General features: G+C 46.7%; 1 protein-coding gene across 3 annotated transcripts in view; it reads left to right on the plus strand.

Moving 5' to 3' along the window:
- SIK3 (SIK family kinase 3) overlaps window positions 1-22,289 on the plus strand; it is a 94,443-nt gene that overhangs the window by 42,991 nt on the left and 29,163 nt on the right. For all 3 annotated transcript variants that reach the window (XM_081172464.1, XM_081172463.1, XM_081172465.1), the window contains exons 2-3: window positions 14,519-14,635; window positions 16,980-17,043. In XM_081172464.1, coding sequence (XP_081028590.1) covers window positions 14,594-14,635; window positions 16,980-17,043 — 106 coding nt within the window. In that variant the 5' untranslated portion in view covers window positions 14,519-14,593. The remainder of the gene's footprint in view (window positions 1-14,518; window positions 14,636-16,979; window positions 17,044-22,289) is intronic.

Raw genomic sequence — 22,289 nt, forward strand, 5'->3', positions numbered from 1 at the left:
TTTTGAGCCATCTGGCCTCAAAATGGCAACTGTAACCCTGGTTTAAGGAGCCATTTGGTGCCTAGCTTATATGAGTTTCTAATACTGTATGGCTGGTAGCTGTTCATATCCCTGTCCTCCACGGTAGCTGAGGGCACTTTCTTGGGAAAGGCTGCTGTTGGGTGATCAAAGCCAAAGCCAAAGAGGAGAAGAGTGTTTCAGTGAGTCACTTTTATAGAAAACTTTCCTAACTGGTGAAAGTTGGAATATAAATTGATATTTTTAAAATAAAAAACAGGTTAACTTTTGTAGTGAAACAGTGAAATTAACTAATCTATTGTAAGTAGCATAGGTATCAAATAATTTTATTATTAAATTATTATTGTTGTGCTAATCCCATATGCAACTGCCCTCTATTTTATCTGTCCTTGTATCAAGGTTTGTGTTAGATTTGATTGTGGTTTTATTGCATATTTAGTGTTTGTTGATGTTATGGATGATGTCATGGCCACTGGCCAGAACAGTAAAAGTATTATTTGATTTCATTTTGTTGTGCTAATGAAGTGATTTAAAAACATTTAGCCTGTTTAATTTGTATCCCTCACCTTCAGCATAAATTGCTAACAGAGCAGTAAGAAGCAGAACGAGTATAATTTATTTATAAAATAAGGCATAAAACTAATTCAGTAAATTAAAACAAAGAAGTAAAACTTCAGCTGCCTATTCAAATAGGAAAACTGGAAAACTGATCTACTCTAACCTAAGATCCCAATAGTAGCAATTCTTAAAAGCTGGGAAAAACAGAAATAGTTTCCCCTGTTACCTAAATGCTTGATAATGATGGTATCAGGTAGACCTCTGAGAAGGACATTCCAAATGTGAGGAGACACCACAGAAAAGGTTCTCTCGTGACCATTCAGGAAAAAATTCTCTTGCTCCAGTCACCACTCCATGAAAGTCCTCAGATTACTCTGTCAGTGGATGGGTTGATTGATATGGGGAATGGTGATCAAACAAATATCTGGGTCCTAAGCCATATAAGATTTTAAACTTTAAATGCAAGCACTTTGAATTGAGCTCAGAAACTGACTGGCAGCCAGTGGAGTTGTTTCAATACATGATCCCTTTGCCCAATCCCTGTTAGCTATTCTGTCCACAGTGTTCTATACTAGCTGTAGTTTCTGAACTGTCTTCAAAGGTAAAGCCATAAAGCGCATTTCAGTATTCCAGCGTTGAAGCTAGTAGGGCATGGATAACTGGCTAGGCTACCTCTACAGAAGGGGCTGCAGTCCGACCCCCATTGATAAAAGACCCCTTGTGACACGGAGGTTGCTTGAGCCAGAAGAGTGAGAGATTAATAGCACTCCCAGATCCTTTAAACCATTCAAATGCCCAACCCCATGAGTGCTTAAGGGCCTATATTCCAAACATGAATGTGCCTTTGGGGCCTGGGTGTTAGGAACTGCTAAATAGCAGATACTTGACATTTTTGATTCAGGTCCGAGGGAGCAGGTGGTGCTGTGGTCTAAACCAGTGTTTCTCAACCTTGGGCCTCCAGCTGTTTTTGGACTACAATTCCCATCATCCTTAGCTAGCAAGACCAGTGGTCAGGGATGATGGGAATTGTAGTTCAAAAACAGCTGGAGGCCCAAGGTTGGGAAACACTGGTCTAAACCACTGAGCCTCTTGGGCTTACTGATCAGAAGGTCAGCAGTTTGAATCTGTGTGATAGGGTGAGCTCCCATTGCTCTGACTCTGCTCCTGCCAACCTAGCAGTTTGAAAGCATACCAGTGTGAGTAGATAAATAGGTGCTGCTGCGGCGGGAAGGTAAATGGCGTTTCCGTGTGCTCTGGCTTGCAGCAGGAGGGTAAGTGGCATTTCCATCCACTGTGGCACTTGTCACTGTGTCTCATTGCACCAGAAGTGGTTTAGTCATGCTGGCCAGTGTTAGAAACTGAGTTATGAAAGTTAGGAGCTAAATGGTACCTTAAACCTAGGTTTTGGGCGCAACCACGGAATGTCTAGGCACGCTTTTTTATGACTAAAACACAAAGCTGAAAATGAATGAACTGCAGCTAAAATATTTCGTTAATTTTTCACATGGTATCGTCCTTTCCCTCCCCCCCTAATATTCTTATGAGGGTCTCTTCTCTAGTCTTCAGAGAGTAGGTGGAAGTGGGGAGGCAAAAAAGGGTCCTCCTTTCCTTCAACTCCGCAATTTTAATCCGAATTTTTAGGCGCAGTACTGTGCCCAGAGCTCAGAAACTGCTCACGTTAATGAAATTCCCTGTCACAAAATGCGCCTAGAACAATGGGAGTTTTGAACACTGATGCTGGCCACATGACCAGAAAAGCTGTCTGTAGACAAACGTCGGCTCCCTTGGCCTGAAGCAAGATGAACGCTGCACCCCATAGTCAATTTTGACTGGACTTAACCTTCCAGGGGTACTTTTCCTTTACCTTGACCTACCTTTATCCCCATGAACACTGATGTTTAGCTGTGTCAGAATGCATTCTCTTCTCTTTCCCTCCAGTCCCATAGTTCAGGTGGATTGTTGCCTTTTAGCCATATTAGTTCTCATAGGAAATGCCATGTACTGAAGTGAGGGATGTGTAGAGAACTTTTCTTGGGTGGTTGCCTCTGGACCTTGACTGGGTGACTAGAATGAGGAAATGCAGGGGTTCATCTCAAAGAAGCAATCATTAGAAGATGTGCACATTTGGCTTTCCTGTTTCCTGCTATGTGATGCAGAAACCTTGATTGCATTCTGAGGATCCTCTTCAATGACAGTGAAGTTCTTAGGAAAGGTCTGGGTGGGGAGAGCCTCCCCAGAGACTCCTTCTGGTTAGAGTTGTGAATTCTTGAAGCTCCTCTGTGCTGGATGGGAATGCTTACCTCTGAACCTTTTCAGTTCTGTGCTCTCCCAGTGAGCTCTGCCTGGTGCCATCATTAATGCTCTCCTTGCTTAATGTCAGACACATGACTGAGATTTTCTTGTTCTAGCAGACATTTTAAAGTAGTGTTTGGTTTTATGATGAATTTTTATTGTTTTATTGTCCCATTTTCTGTGAATAGTTTTTATGTACACTGTTTAGAAATGTGAATAATTAAGCAGTATATGTCTTAAGTAAAATAAAAATAAACATCTTTTTGGCACCAGGGAAAAACTTCTTTCTTCTCCCAGTATTTGATGGATCATTATGATTTTGTTGCTGTTTTACTGACTCTTTTCTATGGAAATTAGTATGGGTTTTGTTATAATGTATTGCTGTTTTTCTGATGTTTATGTTCTGCTTTATGTTTTTAAAGTTTTTAAAGACACTTTGATATGCTTTACATAGCAAGCAACTAATAAATTGAATAGATCAAAAATAATAACTGGCAGAATGCAGCCAATTTAGTATGTGTACGATGCACCAGGTCACTGAAGTGAACTTGTCTTGTCAATTACCAGCAAATCTGGGTTCTGCTATTCAGCAACAGATGACAGTTTTTCTCCAGAATTAAATTACTTCAGGTAGGGTTGCCACACGTCCAGGAAAACCTGGACATGTCCTCTTTTGGGGGGGCAATATCCAGGTGGATTTTTACATTTTAAAGGAAATGTCGGGGGGGGGGGATCGGGCTGCTCTGAACACTGCGGCCACTGCCAGTAGGAGCCAGGGAAAGAGGCGCACGGGCGTGGTGACATCCCCTTGCGCCTGTGCACCTCTTTCTCTGGCTCAGACTGGCAGCGGCTTGGGCTGTCTTCTTTTTTGCTCTTCAAGATATGGCAATCCTACTTCAGGACTAGTATAATCAGAAGTTTGAGGGAAGGGAGGAATGCTTGTGTTGCCTGGAAGGTCAACTTGGTATCTCTTTGCCCAGAGCAAGGAGAGAAAATAAAACTGAACTACAATGTCTGTTAGCGACGCGGGTGGCGCTGTGAGTTAAACCACAGAGCCTAGGGCTTGCCGATCAGAAGGTCAGCAGTTCGAATCCCCGCGACGGGGTGAGCTCCTGTTGCTCGGTCCCTGTTCCTGCTAACCTAACAGTTCGAAAGCATGAAGTGCAAGTAGATAAATAGGTACTGCTTGGGCGGGAAGGTAAACGGCGTTTCCGTGCGCTGCTCTGGTTCGCCAGAAGTGGCTTAGTCATGCTGGCCACATGACCCGGAAGCTGTACGCCGGCTCCCTCGGCCAATAAAGCGAGATGAGCGCCACAACCCCAGAGTCAGTCATGACTGGACCTAACGGTCAGGGTCCCTTTACCTTTACAATGTCTGTTAACCTCATACTACTTTGGCCGTTGTAGACTGTGTGGTGACTCCTACAGCTAGCTTTGGGGCCTCTCTCTCCAACTGCTTGGCATTGTCAATATTGCCACCTGTACCACCAGCCACGCACAGTGACCTGTTCACAGATGGTGGTATATGTGCAGGAAAGGGAGGTGGTCTAGGATAGCGCTTTTCTCTGCTCCAGTTTGCACTAGGTAGCTTTTGCTCTTTGCTAAAGGCAGACGAGAACATTGGCAGCCTGGGGGTGACTGGTACAAGAGGATAAGTATGCAAATATCCCATTGTCCTGTGTTTGGAAAGCACTGCCGCTTAACAGAATTATTTGGTAATAAACTCCATGGCAGAGAGATTTGGGTGTGTAAGGGTCAAATGCAAGCAAGCCCCAGGGCTTTACTGAGACTGCCTTGACACTGTGGACAACTTTTCCCTGTACCTGGAAATTGCAGGCTTACAGGAAGTCTGACAGTGTGAGCTGGGGCAGGCATAGGAAATAGCAGCTTTGCAGTTGGTACCTTTTATCCAGAAAGACTCTGAGACTGTGCCTCTCACCCTCTTTGTCACTAAATGCAGCCAACCCCCACAGGGGAGAGCACCAAGGTTTCAGATGGGCTGCCTCCTCAGGAGGTTTACATTTGCCACTACTTAAAATGCAAGCTCCCTCTCTAGTCAGTGTTGGGCTCTTTCTCCACTACTACCCCTGACAATGAGGAGTAGAACAGAGCTCTAAACTCTTAATTGCCCTCAAAAGAATCCTATTTGTGGAACTGGTACAGAGTCGGGATACGTCATTCCTTTGGAGAATTGAAAAGAACTCCAGTGCTTTTACAGGAGAGCTTCCACTAGAGCTTGCAAACAGAAGCAGATGGCAAGGCCATGGCAGGGAGGCATGGTGACTGAGAGAGCAAGGGCACAGTGGTGATGCCACCTTGCCTGACTTGAATGTGCACAAGGACCTTGGCACGTGGTCTCAGGCAGGGCGTAATGACAGCATGCTTGGAAGCCGTGTGCTGCGGTGTGATCCTGAGAGCTGCCCAATGCTGATGGAGGGTTTGTTATATAAGGTCACCAACAAAAGCGTCTAAGTTCAGAGCCTTGTCTCCAGCTGAGATTTATGTGCGTCTGCCAATAAAAATGGGCTCCAGATGTGAGTAAACGGCTCAGAGCTCTTTGAATGGCTGCATTTTCCTCACTTGATCTGGATTTAATTTGAGGCTGCAGAGCAGCAAAAGTGAAACTTCCAGTAGTCGCTTAATACTATGGCAGAAAGGCAAAAGACAGCAGCAAGAGGCTTACCCCGGTGGTGATGGTGGTAAAATAAAACAAGCCGCAAGACCTTCCCCCTCACAGTAAGGTTGCTGAAATTATTTGTCCTAAAACTCTCTTTAGCTTCCCCACCCCCAAAAGCTGCTGGGCCCTGCCACTCCCCACCCCAAATGTGTGGCAATTTTGTGTCCTGATATTCTTGGCCTGGGGAGTGCTTGATTTGGATTTAATGTGTTGGTGGTTCATCAGAGATGGCAGCCTTGACTTTTTATGCTCCAGCTTCCTCTGTGACTGTGACAGGCAAGCTGTGGCCCCGGGGTAATTTTGCAAGGCATTTTGGGCTTGGAGAAGAGTGCTCTGGGGCCAGAGAACTGGCTTCCCATGGCAGTCTGGTTTTCTGAGACAATGGGTGATTATTGTGGTGTTGATGTCCACTACTGCCACCTATTGGCTGCTTGCACACACAATGGGATGGAAATGCTGCTTCTAGAACCCTGAAAGACCAAGCCTTTACTGGCTTTCACAGGACAGCTTAAGGGGGAGCAAATTTCATGGAAGGCCTGATAACTTGCAGCACTCAAAATAATAGATTCTTTTACTTTTTAAGACATTGTAATTCTCTCCCTTCGATTCAAAATCCCCACAGTGCTTTACAGTAATGAACAAAAGCAGGATAAAGTAATGAAAGGCAGTGTTCAACAAGTCTCACCAAAGGGTGTAGGGAATACAGAGGTTCAACGTGAAAAACAAAAATGTCTTTGCCTGCTGCCTAATGACTGCCTCCTAAAAAGGCAGATAATATTCACACCCCAATAATTAGGCATTTGTAACTCCTGGGCCCAGACTTTCACCCCATTCTGGTAGGTTAAAAAAAAAAAAAGGCAAGGATGGCAAGGATCAAGCAAGCATGTTATAAGCAGTACTCCTGCAAGCATTTTGTCCATGTCTACAGGCCAAAGAAACTGAAATACATGTCTTAATACTACACGGTACTCTGGACCCATCCACAAATGTGGTGCTGAACTTGTGGAGTCCAGGTTGAATGGTTGCTGTTGGGCATCTTTTTCAGAATTGCAGTTGATGTTTTAATAGGCTTCTATGGGCCTTTTGTGACCCTTGGGTGGCACCTGATTGAGCAGACACAGGGCATGGAAGTTCATCTGCATTGGCATTTCGGTCCCCTCTGCTCCTCATTTACCTGATCAGTTCCCAGCTGATAGGGAGAGAAAAACCTGTGTCTGGGCAAGTTGTTATACAGTTGTCTGTGGTGGAAGAACTGTGAGCTTTCTGGGGAGAGAAGGGGGAGCTTCTGTGGAAAAGATGGAGCAAAGAATCAACGGGGCAGGTAAGTTCATAATGTGTCAAAGGGCTGTCTCCTTCCAACCTGGAGTCCTTTGTGCAGCTGACCTACTTCTGTTTGTATGGCTGCTGCTGTCATAGTCTCTGCACGTGTTAGACAGTGGGATGTCTTGTCCAGTCCTGCTTGGGTTTCATGTTGCTTAAGCAGGAAATATCACTTTCTACAAGAAGTAAAGTTGCCCGAGAGCATTGCGGTTTCTTCTGCTGTTCCTTGCTGCCCATCTGGGATGGGCTTGATGGCTTGAAGGCCAGGTGACATGGAGGGCTTTTGCTTTCTCATTTGGAAACATCATTGAAGTGGAAGTGCTGGGGGTGGGGGGGCTAAATTCTGCCACCCCTTTGTATTGGCATGCATTTGGTTTACGTTCTAGCAGGTAAATACAAGTTTCAAGGAATCCTGTCTGGATGTTACTCCCACTTGAAATTGATAAACAGGATGTTTTCATTGATTCCTCATTGTGCCAAGTGGGTGTTGCCTTCCATGTAAAGAGATTGATGTTGCCTCTAGTGTGCTGTATTTTCTCCCCCTCGTACGCTTAACTCACCTCTGTTTTCCAGTGGTGCAGCAATAAAACTGCATGCACATTTGCAAAGCTAAGCAGGGTCCAGTATGGTTTCAAACCAGATGGGGAACTGTGTGTTGAGATTCCTGCATTGCAGAGAATTGGACTAGATGGCCCTTGAGGTCCTCTCCAGCTCTCCATTTCTATTATTCTGACACTTTAGCTTGCTAAATAGCGGCAATCCAGAAGCAGAGTCAATCAGGTTTTTCCTTGAGCAGTTCAGGCTGTTAATCTAACAAATATTTCTGGATAGAGTTTCTTCCTTGTGTCTGTCAGGCAGTGCAGTTCCATGGCCTGTGTTGCCGTACAACATTGGAACACAAGCCTACAAGGTTGTAAGTGCATTGTAGAGTAGGTAAGAGCAGTCCCCCCTTTTCTTTCTTAGAGGGACAGTGGCAGTGTTAGAAACTGGGATAGAAAAGCACCAGGGTTATGGGCACCAAAACAGAATGTCTAGTCGCCACGGGGGGTGGGTCGGCAACACTTTTTATTATTTTGATAAACATGAATTGATACACAATTCACATAAGTGACACATCGTTAATATCACATTTTTAGCAGAATTATTAATACATGTTTAATTTGGTGTTTGCAATAAAAATATTGGTACCATTCTTCAGTTTTCAAAAACTCTACTCTTTATTGTTAAACTCCTTAACATGCTTTCTGTCCTTAACATATACTTCAAGACATCAAAGCACATACATTTCAGTAATCCTTGAGTACCAGCCAGGTGCAAAAAATGGCACCCAAACTTTTTGAGGTGCTTGCAAATGGGGGATCTTTAGGTACAAAATGTGCCTGGCGCCCTGCTAATTTTGAACCCTGGACAGTAATATTCAGTTACAGAACCTTGAGCAATTTGGGAGCAAGCAGCACTATTCCACAAGTCAATGAGGAGTGATCCTGTGCCTCTTGCAACATTTGGCTGGGCTGTTCTCTCTTCAATGAGCCCCAAAACGGCACATGTCTGTAGCTTTCTTCTGCCTTTCAGACTATATATGTTATAAACATGGGGAGTAGCAGAGCTATAGGGATGAGTGTTCTCACTCTGCTGCTGTCACTGTTTTAGCAACCCTTCATAAGTTGGAGGGCACTTTCTGAAGTGAGGAGTCTATTGGACTCATGTTGGTGCCCCCCCATTTTAGAACCCTGATTTTTCCAGTGTTCTAGAATGCGCAGGGCACCTCCGTAAGCAGAGGAAGGCTCCCTGTTTTGCAAGGTCACCCTCCATGAATTGGGAGGCAAATGGAATAGTAATGGTAAGCTCACATTCTCATCCCCACAGCTCCCCCTGTATGTTTACCACATGCACAGTCTCAATGCCTGTTTTATTTTTGACATGGGACTACAGTGGTGCCTCGCAAAACGAAATTAATTCGTTCCGCAAATCTCTTCGTCTTGCGGTTTTTTCGTCTTGCGATGCACGGTTTCCCATAGGAATGCATTGAAAATCAATTAATGCGTTCCTAGGGAAACCGCCTTCAGACCAGGTCCGGGTACAGTCTGTCCCCGGACCTCTTCTGAAGGCTGGGGGGGGGGGACAAGGGCTTTTCTTCCCACCCCCAGCATTTTAAAAAACCCCGGGACAGCGGAGGACTTCTCCGCTGTCCGGGCGATCTTAAAATGCTGGCGGGCGGCATTTTAAAATCGCCCCGGACAGCGGAGGACTTCTCCGCTGTCCGGGGCGATTTAAAAGCCCCTGGGAAGGCAGGCAGGGGGGACAAAGACTTTTGCCCCCCGCCAGCCTTCAGAAGAGGTCCTGGACCTCTTCTGAAGGCGGGCGGGGGGCGAAAGTCTTTGCTCCCCCCCGCCTGCCTTCAAAAGGTGTCCCCGCGGCGGCGGGAGGTGTCCCCTGCCCCCCGCCCGGCTTCAGAGCACCGGGAGAAGCGATCTCCCCGAAGCCCCTTGCTGCAAAAGACGTCCGGGGGAGGCGGGGAAGAAGCGCTTCGCTTCCCGCTTCCCCCGGACGTCTTTTGCAGCAAGGGGCTGCAGGGAGATCGCTACCTCCCCCCAGCCCCTTGCTTCAGAAGAGGTCCGGGGGCAGCGGGAAGCGAAGCGCTTCGCTTCCCCACTTCCCCCGGACGTCTTTTGCAGCAAGGGGCTGCAGGGAGATCGCTATCTCCCCCCAGCCCCTTGCTTCAGAAGAGGTCCGGGGGCAGCGGGAAGCGAAGCGGTTCGCTTCCCCGCTTCCCCCGGACGTCTTTTGCAGCAAGGGGCTGCAGGGAGATCGCTATCTCCCCCCAGCCCCTTGCTTCAGAAGAGGTCCGGGGGCAGCGGGAAGCGAAGCGCTTCGCTTCCCCGCTTCCCCCGGACGTCTTTTGCAGCAAGGGGCTGCAGGGAGATCGCTATCTCCCCCCAGCCCCTTGCTTCAGAAGAGGTTCGGGGGCAGCGGGAAGCGAAGCGCTTCGCTTCCCCGCTTCCCCCGGACGTCTTTTGCAGCAAGGGGCTGCAGGGAGATCGCTATCTCCCCCCAGCCCCTTGCTTCAGAAGAGGTCCGGGGGCAGCGGGAAGCGAAGCGCTTCGCTTCCCCGCTTCCCCCGGACGTCTTTTGCAGCAAGGGGCTGCAGGGAGATCGCTATCTCCCCCCAGCCCCTTGCTTCAGAAGAGGTTGGGGGCAGCGGGAAACGAAGCGCTTCGCTTCCCCGCTTCCCCCGGACGTCTTTTGCAGCAAGGGGCTGCAGGGAGATCGCTATCTCCCCCCAGCCCCTTGCTTCAGAAGAGGTTCGGGGGCAGCGGGAAGCGAAGCGCTTCGCTTCCCCGCTTCCCCCGGACGTCTTTTGCAGCAAGGGGCTGCAGGGAGATCGCTATCTCCCCCCAGCCCCTTGCTTCAAAAGAGAAGACCCGCTGTCCCCGGGGCAAGCTTCGTTTTGCGAAGCAAGCCCATAGGGAAATTCGTCTTGCGAGGCAACTCCAAAACGAAAAAACCTTTCGTTTTGCGAGTTTTTCGTCTTGCGAGGCGTTCGTCTTGCGGGGTACCACTGTACTCTTGTGCATCACACTCCTGCAGGCATTATCCTTTCTCAGTGCAATATAGGAAGGTTTCATGTGCACGTTTAGCACCGTGGAAGCTGCAAGCCCTCACTGGAGGAGCTGCTTCCAAGAAATTGGCACTTGCACCTCTCTTTTGGAAGTGAATGTGCTTTCAAGGGGAGAGGATTATTTTCATTAAAATTGTGTGGTGTCAACTTTGGAGCCAGGGTCTGTAATACCCAGCGCTCTTTGTCCAAGTTGTGCTGGAATGGGAATGGCTGGCTGGCTTTCTAATTAGGAGACCTTTCCTGCCTAGCAAAGTTTCCAGTGACTATTAACATGAGGTCTGCAGAATGCTGGCTGCTGGTCTGAGCCAGAGGCATTTGCACCCCGTGGAATAAGCAGACAATACTGGAGTTAGTCTACAGCCAGCAATTTTCTATGCTGGAGCAGCCTAAAGAATCCCTGGCTTGCTTTGCAAGTGCTTTAGAATCTCTGTTCCAGCCTTCTGGGTGAAATGGCATGGTGGTGGAAAAGATGTAGCATCCTACTCCAGGGTGTCTGCACTGTGGCGTTTTTGAAGGCGGACAAGCCCCATAGTTACACGCCATCCTGACCTACTTTGGGAAATTGTAGGTCAAAAGCCAAGGCATTCTAGCTTCACTGACTTTTTGTCCCATAACGATAGAGGATCTTGGAACTTGGGAGCAATGCAAGATCAGCCAGAGCCAGCAGTCATGCAATCCACAATATAGGGTACATTGGAGCACTTGTTTCTGGCTCAGATGAAATTGTTTGCTCTTGGAAGACAGCAGTGCTCTTAAACACCCCGAATCACTTTCTACCACAATGTCGCAATAATTCAAAACCAGAGTGGTACACATGCAGGAGATGAAACAGGTGGTGTACCTAGACAAGTGTGTGAGAAGTTCCACCAGGGCTGCTCCTCACAGCTCTTTGGCTGTTCCTCATGCCATCTATTCAACATAAGCAGTAGACCGCTCTTTGCCTCTTGCTTCAGCAAACTTGAGAATTGCAGGATGAGGAACAGGGGCCTGAGAGGTGGCACACTGGCAGTTGGAGGGTAGGGACAAGCCTCTTCTGAGCTGGATTTTAGCCCCCTTCTCCCTCTAATCCAGGGGTAGGCAACCTAAGGCCTGGGGACCAGATCCGGCCCAAATCACCTTCTCAATCCGGCCCACGAATGGTCCGGGAATCAGCGTGTTTTTACATGAGTAGAATGTGTGCTTTTATTTAAAATGCATCTCTTGGTTATTTGTGGGGCATAAGAATTCGTTCTCCCCCCCCCCAAATATAGTCTGCCCCCCCACAAGGTCTGAGGGACAGTGGACTGGCCCCCTACTGAAAAAGTTTGCTGACCCCTGTCTAATCCCTGCAGAGGGGAGAGCACCACCAGCTGGGCTCCCATAAATTCATTACTGAGCAATGCAGAGGAATGTTCAACTATAAAACAGCACCACCTGTGAATTAGCATTACTTGCACTTGCTCCCAGTGGAGCTTTGAACTCTGTTTCAGAATTATGCCCTTAACTTCTCCTCAGCAGAGTGTTGGGTAGTTCTCCCAACCTTGCTTCTCAAGCATTGGTTTCTCAAATTGTGAGGTTGAAGTTTGGACAGAAGGAAAGGGGAAGGCAGCTTGGATTTTGAAGCACTTCTGATTGGTGGCAGCATGAGTGCTGGGAGCTGGCATAGTTCCTGCAGATGCTACACGCTTTGTTAGCGTCCCATAATAGGATTGTTAATTTCCCTGGGCTTTTGTTTTGGAGTTTCACTACTGAAGGGATTCTGTTTATAGATTAGTTTGACACTTAATTGTGGCCACAGTCCAGTGGATTGAGCAGAATCTGGGTCAACCTGTGCATGAACTTGAGACATCTTTGGAGTATATGGGGCTGACTACCCTGAGCTTACTCAGCTGCAGTTGGTGGAGACTGTACACCCCATTGGTCAATATCCCCAGCCAAAACCTTGAATTGAGAAGCTTCTCCAGGGTTGAGTTGATAACACCTATGACTTCCACTGAAAGTAAATGGGTAATACCGATTGAAGTATCAGGAGCCTCAGAGGGAGGTTTGCCAATGGGTATACACTTCATAATTATCCAGGAAAACTCACTTGGTTAATGTTCAGATGAGCTGGGGGTTACATTAAGGCATATTTTAATCCTTTTCTTCCCCAGTAACAGACTCAGGGGAAGCACACCAAGTTCTCTGACGAATCTTGCTGTTGAGGCTGCAGCATCCTGCTGATCTGTCCCACTGAATTTATAATGGGAGCAGTCATTTGGGTTGGAAGTTGTCTGAATTCTGGAGGTGTCCCCTAAAGGCAGCTCTTTCAGCTTGCTCTTAGAGCTCCAGCAGCTTTTAACATTGGCTATTTCGATGGCAGACCTTTGACATGGTCTCTTTGCCAATGCTTACTGTACACACATGGCTGGTGCTGGTGTAGAAATTAGCTCTTTTTGATCAGCCTACCAATATTCTATACCACATGTTGGAACACATCCACAGCCACATGTGCTTTGGACAAAGTAGGCCAGCTGGCTGGAAGGGAAGGGGTCTTTGCTCACCTGAAAAGAGCACTGAAAAGGGAAAGAGGAGGAGAGAGATGCATCAGTGACCTATGATTCTGCATTTCAGGGAAGGGTGGGGTAGTGGTGAAGATTTGACTGGAAAAACAGTTCGCTGGCTGAGCCGCAAGACAAGAGAGCTGCTGTGCTCAATCTACTTCCCTACCCGTGAAAAGGCTTTGCTACGACATTTGTGCCAGGAAAGCAACAGTGACTTGGGTTTCACGTGGAATTGGACATCTCCATGGGGACGGGTAAACAGGCAGCTTCAAACACTGTGGAGCATGCCTCAGTGAGGACATTTGTCAGTGTGGAATGAGACACTTGCTGTTCCTAGCAGAGCACTAGAGGAAGCAGTAATGAATGGGCTGGGTAGAGGACAGCAGCAGATTCCTCTAGGCAGGTGTCACTGACTAGCACTTACCACTAGTAAGCAGACAATAGTCCTGTGTGCACTGTTTGCATGTATGCTGGCATAATTTGAGTGTATAGAAGACATTCCATGCTATGAAAAATAAGTGAACGTAACATGAATAGAGTGGCCTAGATCTAGGAAATCTTGAATTTATCAGGGCCTAGACAGGATTCCCTTTGATTACATATGTCATACTAATAAAATGGAAATATACATGTTGGGCTGCTAGCAATCTGGACTCTGTTTTCTAACTATTCCACACTGTGATGGTGATGCTTTAATATTCAAAGGACGCTGAATTGGAGTTCTTTCTCTCTTTTTAAAAACTGCTTTGAAGATCTGGTGCTTTAGGCTTGCTTGTGCAGGTATCTCACTAAAGGGCTACAACCAGGAGACTAGTCCTGGTTAGAATTATCCATGTATCCTGGAATTTAAGATGTTAAAAAATGGGTGCTATGTGACCTGCATTTTTACAACTGGAAAGTGGCCCCATGAGATGCAACTAATTTCTGGTCTACATCTCTAGTAAATGGAATGTTTTGGATGTTTATAGTTTTAAACGATCTACTCCTCTGGGGAGAGAGAAGCTTTACTGGGATTGCTTATGTTTCTCTACATTTGTAGTAAACTTCAAAGTGCTTGGAACTGTCTGTAAAACCTGTTTCCTTTTCACCTCTGCACATAAGGGGCAAGGCTGCTTGATGTGAGATGTTGCAGACATTCTGTGGAACAACTTTCTTGACCCAATAAATAGGACATAGGTGTGTGTGGTGGTGGAGAGGGGTGCCATAGTGTAATGTAGAGCATGTGGGAATGTTACAGGTTCAACCTTTGGCACTTGCATCTTAGGTGTCGGGACTGGGAAAGACCTGGGCAGCAGAAATGGAGAGTGATGGGCTAGATGGACCAGTAGCCTGACTTAGGTGGTTTCGTGCAAATCCCCAATAGTGACTGTGCCTTGATTGGTGCGATAACATCTTTCTTGTGAACAGTTTGGAAACTGACACTTTTGCTATAAGAGGCAATGATGTTTCTGAATTCCACTTGACCAGTCTGAGGTTGTGTTTTCTAAAGGCCTGTCTTGCTGGTCCCTTTCAGGTTGCCATAAAGATAATTGATAAGACTCAGCTGGACGAAGAGAACCTCAAGAAGATCTTCAGAGAAGTTCAGATCATGAAGATGCTTTGCCACCCACACATCATCAGATTGTATCAGGTATGAATGCTGTGTGTTGGTGTCCACTCTGAGGATTCACTTGTTAGTGTCCTTGAGGTTTGGGAGTAAAGACCATGGGTGGGACTAGGGTGGGACATGGGAAACCTCCAAATTTAGCTGTTCAACAGGCATTAACAGAGGTAGGCAGCTTTTGCAGTGACTGCTGCTGGAATGAGGCCTCTTAGCTTCTTGAGAGAAGCAGCTTTCTGTCAACTGAATGCACATAATAATGCCAAAGATGAACCATTCCAGAATCTACACAACCATCTTTCTGCACCGCCAAGGTCTGTCAGCAGGCTATTCATATTCGCTGTTTCTCAAGGAGTAGAATTTTTGCATGTGATTCTTTTATGTTGCTTTTAACTGAAAAGTGACTGAAACAAAAGACAGCACAGGCTGCCTGATGAGCTCCAATTTTGACATGGGATGGCCAGTTTCTGGACTGTTAAGAGCAGGGTCCAGGTGTGTCCCTCTTGGCTCCCACCCACCAAATTGTTTTGAGACACATTGAAAAACCATTCTGTCCATAAGAAATGCCCCGCCCCCCATCTATGGAAGTGGGGTGATCTGGAGCCAATTTCTTGAGCATCAGCAGTTCCTCCAAACCTCTCAAAAGCAAAAAGGACTGCTTGTAGTCACAGTTCAGTGCCCAAATTTTATTTTCTACTAGAAATGTCCCTTCTTTCCTTCCTTCCTTCCTTCCTTCCTTCCTTCCTTCCTTCCAGCAATTTACAAGCAAAAGGCTGAAAGATACCAGGCTAAAGCCCTTATCCACTCTGCTCATCGAAGGCGGCGGGGGATCGGATCTCTAGGCTGGCTAATGTTCAGGCTCCATAATTCACTACATGGGTCCATTTGGGCAGGGACCCCTTTGCGTATGAAGGGGTGCTGTCAGAAACACTGCCCTGGTACTCCTGTCTTGAGGTGAAAATTCCATGGGACATACTCATTTGACCTCATCCATGCACACATACTGCCCCCTGTTACAAGCTTTTTAAACTTTTACACTTCTGTTTTGCTCTGAGTCTACAGAAGAGTGTCTCCCACTGTGCTAGTATGACATTTAAAGGGCACTTCAGTGAAACCATCCCTTTTGCTCCCCTACCCCCTGTCCTATTCCCTGTGTCCTGTTGAGTAATGAGAACCTTAGCAGTTTGCTCTGGGAAAACCTGCTTACTGTCCTCTGTGTTGCCGTTGTCACTTGCAGCAAGAATCTGTTTAGCACAAGTTCTGCACCTCACTTCTTCTTCATCATCTTCATTGGTACCAGTGCAGATACAGTATTTGGGGAACTGCAATGGGAAAACAAGGCAGAGAACCATTACCATTCTCTTGCCTTGATTTTTTTGCTTCCAGCCTTCCAGGCCGCTTCTCCCCACAATTCACTGTGCCCTGCATGGTAAGGATATGGAGTCCCTGAACCTTGGCCTTCAGGGAACTTGTGGCTGACCAGCCTCTTTTCCAGGAGTTCCCCTGCTACATCTCCAGCGGTCTGAATGACATGGTAGACAGTGGCTTTGTTAGCCCATCTACATCATTTATCCAAAGAACCAAGGTTATTTGGCACAACAAGAAGGCTTTAATTGGGTGCATTTTTTGCCTGAGACCTGTCAGATATCTGGTCTGGATTAAACAGAATGGAAGGGCCTCCAGAGTGAACAGCCAAGCTAGTTACCTCTTCTGTTGAGATGCTTGAATTGCTTGTGGGGTGTTCTTTGCCCTTGCAAAGAGATACTGCTGCCTTTGCTGGCAAGTCTGTAGCTACTTGAGTGTTTTAAGTTATGAGGTCAATTATGGAGCTTAGCTCCACCTCTGAAAATGCTTTAGAGCATTGCACCTGAATGCTTTTGAGAAAGCAGGGTGTATGGGCTGGTCCTTTTTGCTGGCTGAAACATCCATCAGGTCATTCAGATTAAATGCCTTTATATAATTTGAATTAAAATGACAGACCCATCCTTATAGGCTTCAGTTACCATATTTGCAAGTTGTTGTTATTCTTAAGAGGCATTAATTACCCAAAGGCATTCTTAGCATGGCTTGTGGAAGTACCTTTAGAGTAATATTGGCCCCTCAGAATGGGAGGTGTAGGCTCTTTCAGCTTGGAAAAGGCATATTGAAAACTCACTTGCAGCATTTTAGCCTGAAGTTTAGCCTGCTTGCTTGATGTTTGGGTCCTTAACAGACCTTGTGCACTTGAGTGCAGCCGCTGGGTGGGTGCTTCTAATTTGTTGAGTGTGGCTCAGTGTATTTAAGATGCAAGTCACAAAAAGTAAGGTCCAATTAGCGCCAGCTTCCTTTTGTCCTAGGCAATCTCCTTATCTTTCAGTTTTCTGTCCTTGTGCAGGTTATGGAGACAGAGAGAATGATTTATCTGGTGACAGAATATGCGAGCGGAGGGGAAATATTTGGTAAGTACATTTATTGCATTCTTTAATCAGATAATGTACTTAGTCAACTACAGTAAACTTAAAATAGCTGCCCCTCCTCTCTGCTTTCAGCTGAGTGATGCCCTTCAGGTCTTGGAACTTTCCATTGATCAATGTATTTGGTGGGAGGACTTGCAAGCTGCAGTGAACTGGGTTTGTTGCCTTCCTAGGGAGGAATAACATTTAAAAAATGAGGGTGCCTTTCATAACTAAAGGCCTGAAATGTGCAACCTTGGGAAAAGTTTTGCCAGCTTAAAATTCATTTTCAAAACTGGTGGGTGCATTTGAGCAGAGCAAAGCTGTTCTGAGTTGGCTTCTCCTGCGGGAAAGATGGAGCTAATGATCCACTGCAGCTTCTGTGAAAATTAAAAGGGGGGTTAGTTTGATAAACAGTCGCTAGTAAATGGTCCCAATGCATTTCCGGCTGGAAAATTGCATTTTCCAGTGCATAAAACTCAATAACTTCTTGGGCAGGCTTGCTAAATCTCCAAAGCTCTCTTGTAAATCTCAAGTGCACCTTCTGTGGCTTTCTATTGTGGATTCTGGCTAGCAGCATGCATACATAAACACACATGTACAATACATCTACATTCTCAGGGCTTTCGTGCCACCTGAAAACACTTTGCCCCCCTTATGGTTTGGGGGTGATGTGTTTTACAAAAATGGTTTGGGTGAATTCTCATTCTACAAATCTCAGCACTCTCCCATGACTCAGTAACAAGGGTAGGGAAGCTGTGGTCCTCCAGATGTTGAGTTTCAACTCCTGCCAGCCTCAGCCATCATGACAAATGCCCTAGGGAAGGTTCTCCATCCCTGCTCCATCCCTGCTCTGCAGAATTAACCTCTGTGGGTCAGAGGAGGCAGCATCTGATTTCCAGTGGGGTAGAGCCAGCCATTTCACATTCTCCAGCTGGTTAACTGTTTCTTGTTATTTTTAAAACTGTTGATAGTATATGATATGTCAGTGAAAAATGCACAGCTGAGGACTGTTGCTCTGCATTTTTCAAGAGTAGCTACTCGGGACTGTTCAAAATGCTCTGGACAAGCACTTTTCAGTTGGAAGAGAAAGACAGGCCACCAGCCTAAGTGTGCCACTGCAGAACATGACCACTCTTTTGCATTTAGACCACACACACACACACGTCTGACAGAGATTAGCCCCTGCAAAGCAGACCACAGAGAGCAGGAGCACCTTCAAAGGTGGCTCAAGCAAGCGGGCCAAGTCACAAGCAAAGAGTGGAAGTCATCATTTTAAAGGAAGCCATAGGCACTTCCAGTGAAGGTTTTATTTTTTATTTCTTTTACTTGGTGATATTTTGTTCTTTTATGCAAACTGCTTTGGGGTTCCCTTGCTGGGAATGGAAAGTGATATGAAATGTTTTGTAATGATATAACTGAAGAAACATTGCTGCATATGGAGCAACTGCTTTCAGCATTTTTAAAGACAGAGTAATGTAAAGAGTTTGCCTATGGAAAGCTGCCTTTATAGCTGGCCAGACTACTTGCCCACCTAGCACAGCATTGTCTGTGGGGACTGACACCAGCTGTCTGACAAGAAGGAGGGGGTCAGGGAGAACTGTTTCAATCAATTAATCAAGAACATTTTGAAGAGATCTTTCCTTTTGGACTCTCCATGGAAGACTGCATGGCCTGCGGTTGCCTTGTTCTCCCTTTTGGTTGGGAGATGAGCTGTCCAGTGGAGGGAACACAGAAGCATGAGCTCTCTGCTGGATACACCTGGGGATGTTTGACTGGTCAGAAGCAAATTGTCTTCAGTATCTCTCCTTTTCAGGGAGCCCCAGCTTCTGTCCCTTGCATATCTATCCTGAGCCGAGCAGCCTTCCCTCCAGAAAGCCGCCCTGTGTGAGTTTGATCAGGCTTCTTCTGATGGTTACTAAAATAACCTTGTTACGTGCAGAGCGGATGGAAATCTCCCCATTGCTTTTGGAAGCCCTTCATGCTGCAGTAAATTCAGCTCGTTTGGAGCAGCTGATCTGCTGCACGCCATCCAACCCCCATGGCCTTGCTTGCTAGCTGAGAGCTGGCAAGCCTAATTGTGGAACCCGCTTCTGTCATCTGGCCTGTGCATCTTGTTTACCTCCATCATTCCCCAGCTGTCTTCAGCCGCCACTCAAGATCTACTTTAGCCCTAAACCCCTCATCTGCTGGGAGAGTGAAACCAGAACTTCCTCCGTGTTTCCTAGTGAAATGCTTCTCAGGAGCTCCAGAGAGGAGGAGGAGGAGATAGATTTGTTGAAGGAAGCAGAGGCCCAGCATTTCTCTCCCTTCCTTGATAACTTCCACCCTAAGAGGAGTCTCTTCTAGCTGCTGGCTTGTTTCTGTGCTGAAACAAGACAGTTTCAGGCAGCTCCCTTAGCTGGCCACATGGCTTCCATTCAGCGTCTCTTTCTCTGTATGGGTGACTTGTTCCATTGGAGTCACTGGCTGCACTGTGAGCAGCTCCCAGAGCGGCTTCCCTGACTGCAGCTGTGTTAATAACGCCCTGTCGCTTGTTTACACTGCAGCTACTGTAAAAAGGAACCTGACATTTAGGGGGAGGGGGAGGAGACAGCTTAATTTATCCAATGTTTAAAGTGACTTTTTAATTTCCGTTGGTAATCTGGCCAAAGCTTGCGGGTAAGGAGCTGGAGCACTTGCAGCCCTGACGTGATCCAGAGTGCTGAGCTACCCTTTCCGCCGCCAGCCCAAGCAGATCATTGTCACTGTTGGCTTCAGAGCGGCCTGCGCGTTGCCTGGAAAAACATCAGCAGGAGCTCTGCTGAGCAGAGCAGCTTCCAGGCAGTTGAATGCTGCTGGGCCTTTGTGGTGTAATGGCAAGGGGTTTTCAATTCCTCCTTCCCTTCTTGGCTGGGCCACCCATATAGCGTCATAGTGGGACTTGTAACCTGCCCCTTAGGCAAAACATAGGTGCAAATGTCAGTCTTCTTTTTGAAGGGGATGGCTAGTGGTGATGGGTGGTGTTGCTCTACCTTTTGCTCTGACAATCTTCAGCAATTTCAGAGGCCTTCAGAAGGAGGGGCTGGGTGGGCATGAAGCGTACGTTGCAGCTGTAAATCCTACATAAAGAGTGCGGGTAGGATGCAGTAATTTTCATTACACGGGAACAATAACTGCAGGAGACTGGGGGGCGTGTTTAGGATTCTCTAGAGTGGAGCTGCTTATTGGGAAGACATGATCCATACCATGCATCTATCAATCCTAGCAGTATAAGCAAATTTCTCATATGGTCCATCAAAGTTCCCCTAATTGAATTAGGCCAGAGGTAGGAAGCCACAGGCTCAGGGGCCAAGCGCAGCCCTCCAGGCATCTGTATCTATGCACCCCACCTCCACCCTTGTGCCTGGCTGGAATGTGTCTCTGAAGTGTATTGATGTCCCTTGCTTGCCTGAATGTGTGGGGTGCAGATGTGTGGGGTGAGGGCAGAGACCTGTGGATTGTGCACAACTGGGATGTGGCCTACTGCACATGTGTAGTCACATCCATTGCTTGGCCCACTTTGTGCCTCTGGACCCACCCACCCACTACTGCTTTGTGGCCCCTGGGAGAGTTGAGCAAATCATGTAGTCTGGACGTGCTGCTGGGATGACTTTCTAAGGGTGTTAGTGGAGCAGCTGGCTGCCACTTTAGCTCTAGGTAAGCAGAGTTGATACTGAGTGACCCCAACCAAGAGGAGAACTGATAGCTGCTCTGGGCACGCCATTCATACCTGATATTGGGAGCTTTCACTCAGCTTCCTCCCGAGAGATATTGTCTCCAAATGACCTGGTACCAATGACCTGGTGTCTGGCAAAGAGCTTTTAGAGAGAACTCATTTATTTGTCATTAACCTAGGGAAGTGTTTACTTTAGAAAAACAAAACAGAACACCAGTTCAGGTCCAAGAAAATAGACACAAATCTCTGTGCCTTTGCAGCAAGGTTGATCCCTGGCCATTCTTAGAAAGCTTTGATCCATTTGCAGGAAGGCTTTGTTGCTAAACATGTGCTTTTTTCCTGGAGCAATCAAATGGCTCTTCATAACATTGTTAATTGTAATAAAAAGTACTTCTGTTGCTCCTGTCAGTGGAACAAAGCCATGTAGACTTTATCCCAGCTGGTAACTGCAAGCAGAGCCGATGGTGGCTGGGACTGCTGGAGAGATCAAGTCTGCAGCCTGATCTCCTACTGGGATCCAGGACTCTTTGGTGGACAAGGGAGTTGGGACGGAAAGGGAGCCATTGCCTGGTCTTGCTAGAGAGGTGGATCAAAGTTGGAAGGTGATGAATGGTTTAGAATGGGATCTGAACTGCTTCTGACTACATCAAGCAAATCTTTCTGGTTTTACCCAACTGTTGAGTAACAGAGGAAGAGAGGGAGATTTGCTCTCACGAAGGACCTGCTCTACTGTTCACATGGAGCACATGCACCTGAGATGATAGCTCTCAGCTGAGAACAGCAAGATATGCCCACCCCATCACCATTTGGGTGCCTGGCAAGGGCTGAGATTCATCCAAAAACATTGACCTAGTTCAGCCTTGTGCTTTAGGAACTGTTAAATTGCAGCGGGAAAGCCAGTGTGTGGTATTGGGAACGACACCACAGATGCATCCAAGAAACCATTTCTTCAGAAGGAGCCTGCTGCTTTGGCCTCAAAAGGGAAGGTTGGGCAGTTTCAACCTGCTTCCCTTCATAAACTGTATTAATTATAGAGCGAAAGATGAAAGTCTGCTTTAGAGAATCAAAATTAAGCTAAAGTTTTCCCATTAGGTGGTTGTTTTGGCCAAAAGTGCCCACTAATTAAAATACCCAGGCACAAGCAGTTCACAGTAAATACTAATTACACAAACACATCAAAAGCCTTCTGCCTCTCCAGATAAAGAGCAATTTCTTTCTTTTGATGTTGCATTTCTAATATATTTTGATGGGGCTTTCAGCCGGCAAGCTTCTTTTCCTTCCCTGATTAAATTTCATTTATAATAAAAGATACCAGGTGCAGGCAGTGAAGTGGGCGTGTGGTAAAGTTGCAGAGGGTGCCTAGACACACTTACTAGGAAGTAAGCCCAACTCAGTGGGACTTGCTTCTAAGTCAGCATACATAGGATTGTGCTGCTGTTCTTTTTAAGGAGCAGTTGAGGAGGTAGAGTCTTGGGTTTGGATGCAGGAGTGAACATTGCAGCTTCTCCTGAAGCCTCCCTAGTGTCAAGGCGGGAGTCAGGAACAGCTCAGCAAT

This window comes from Podarcis bocagei (assembly GCF_964188305.1).
Source record: "Podarcis bocagei genome assembly, chromosome: 15".
Taxonomy (NCBI): domain Eukaryota; kingdom Metazoa; phylum Chordata; class Lepidosauria; order Squamata; family Lacertidae; genus Podarcis; species Podarcis bocagei.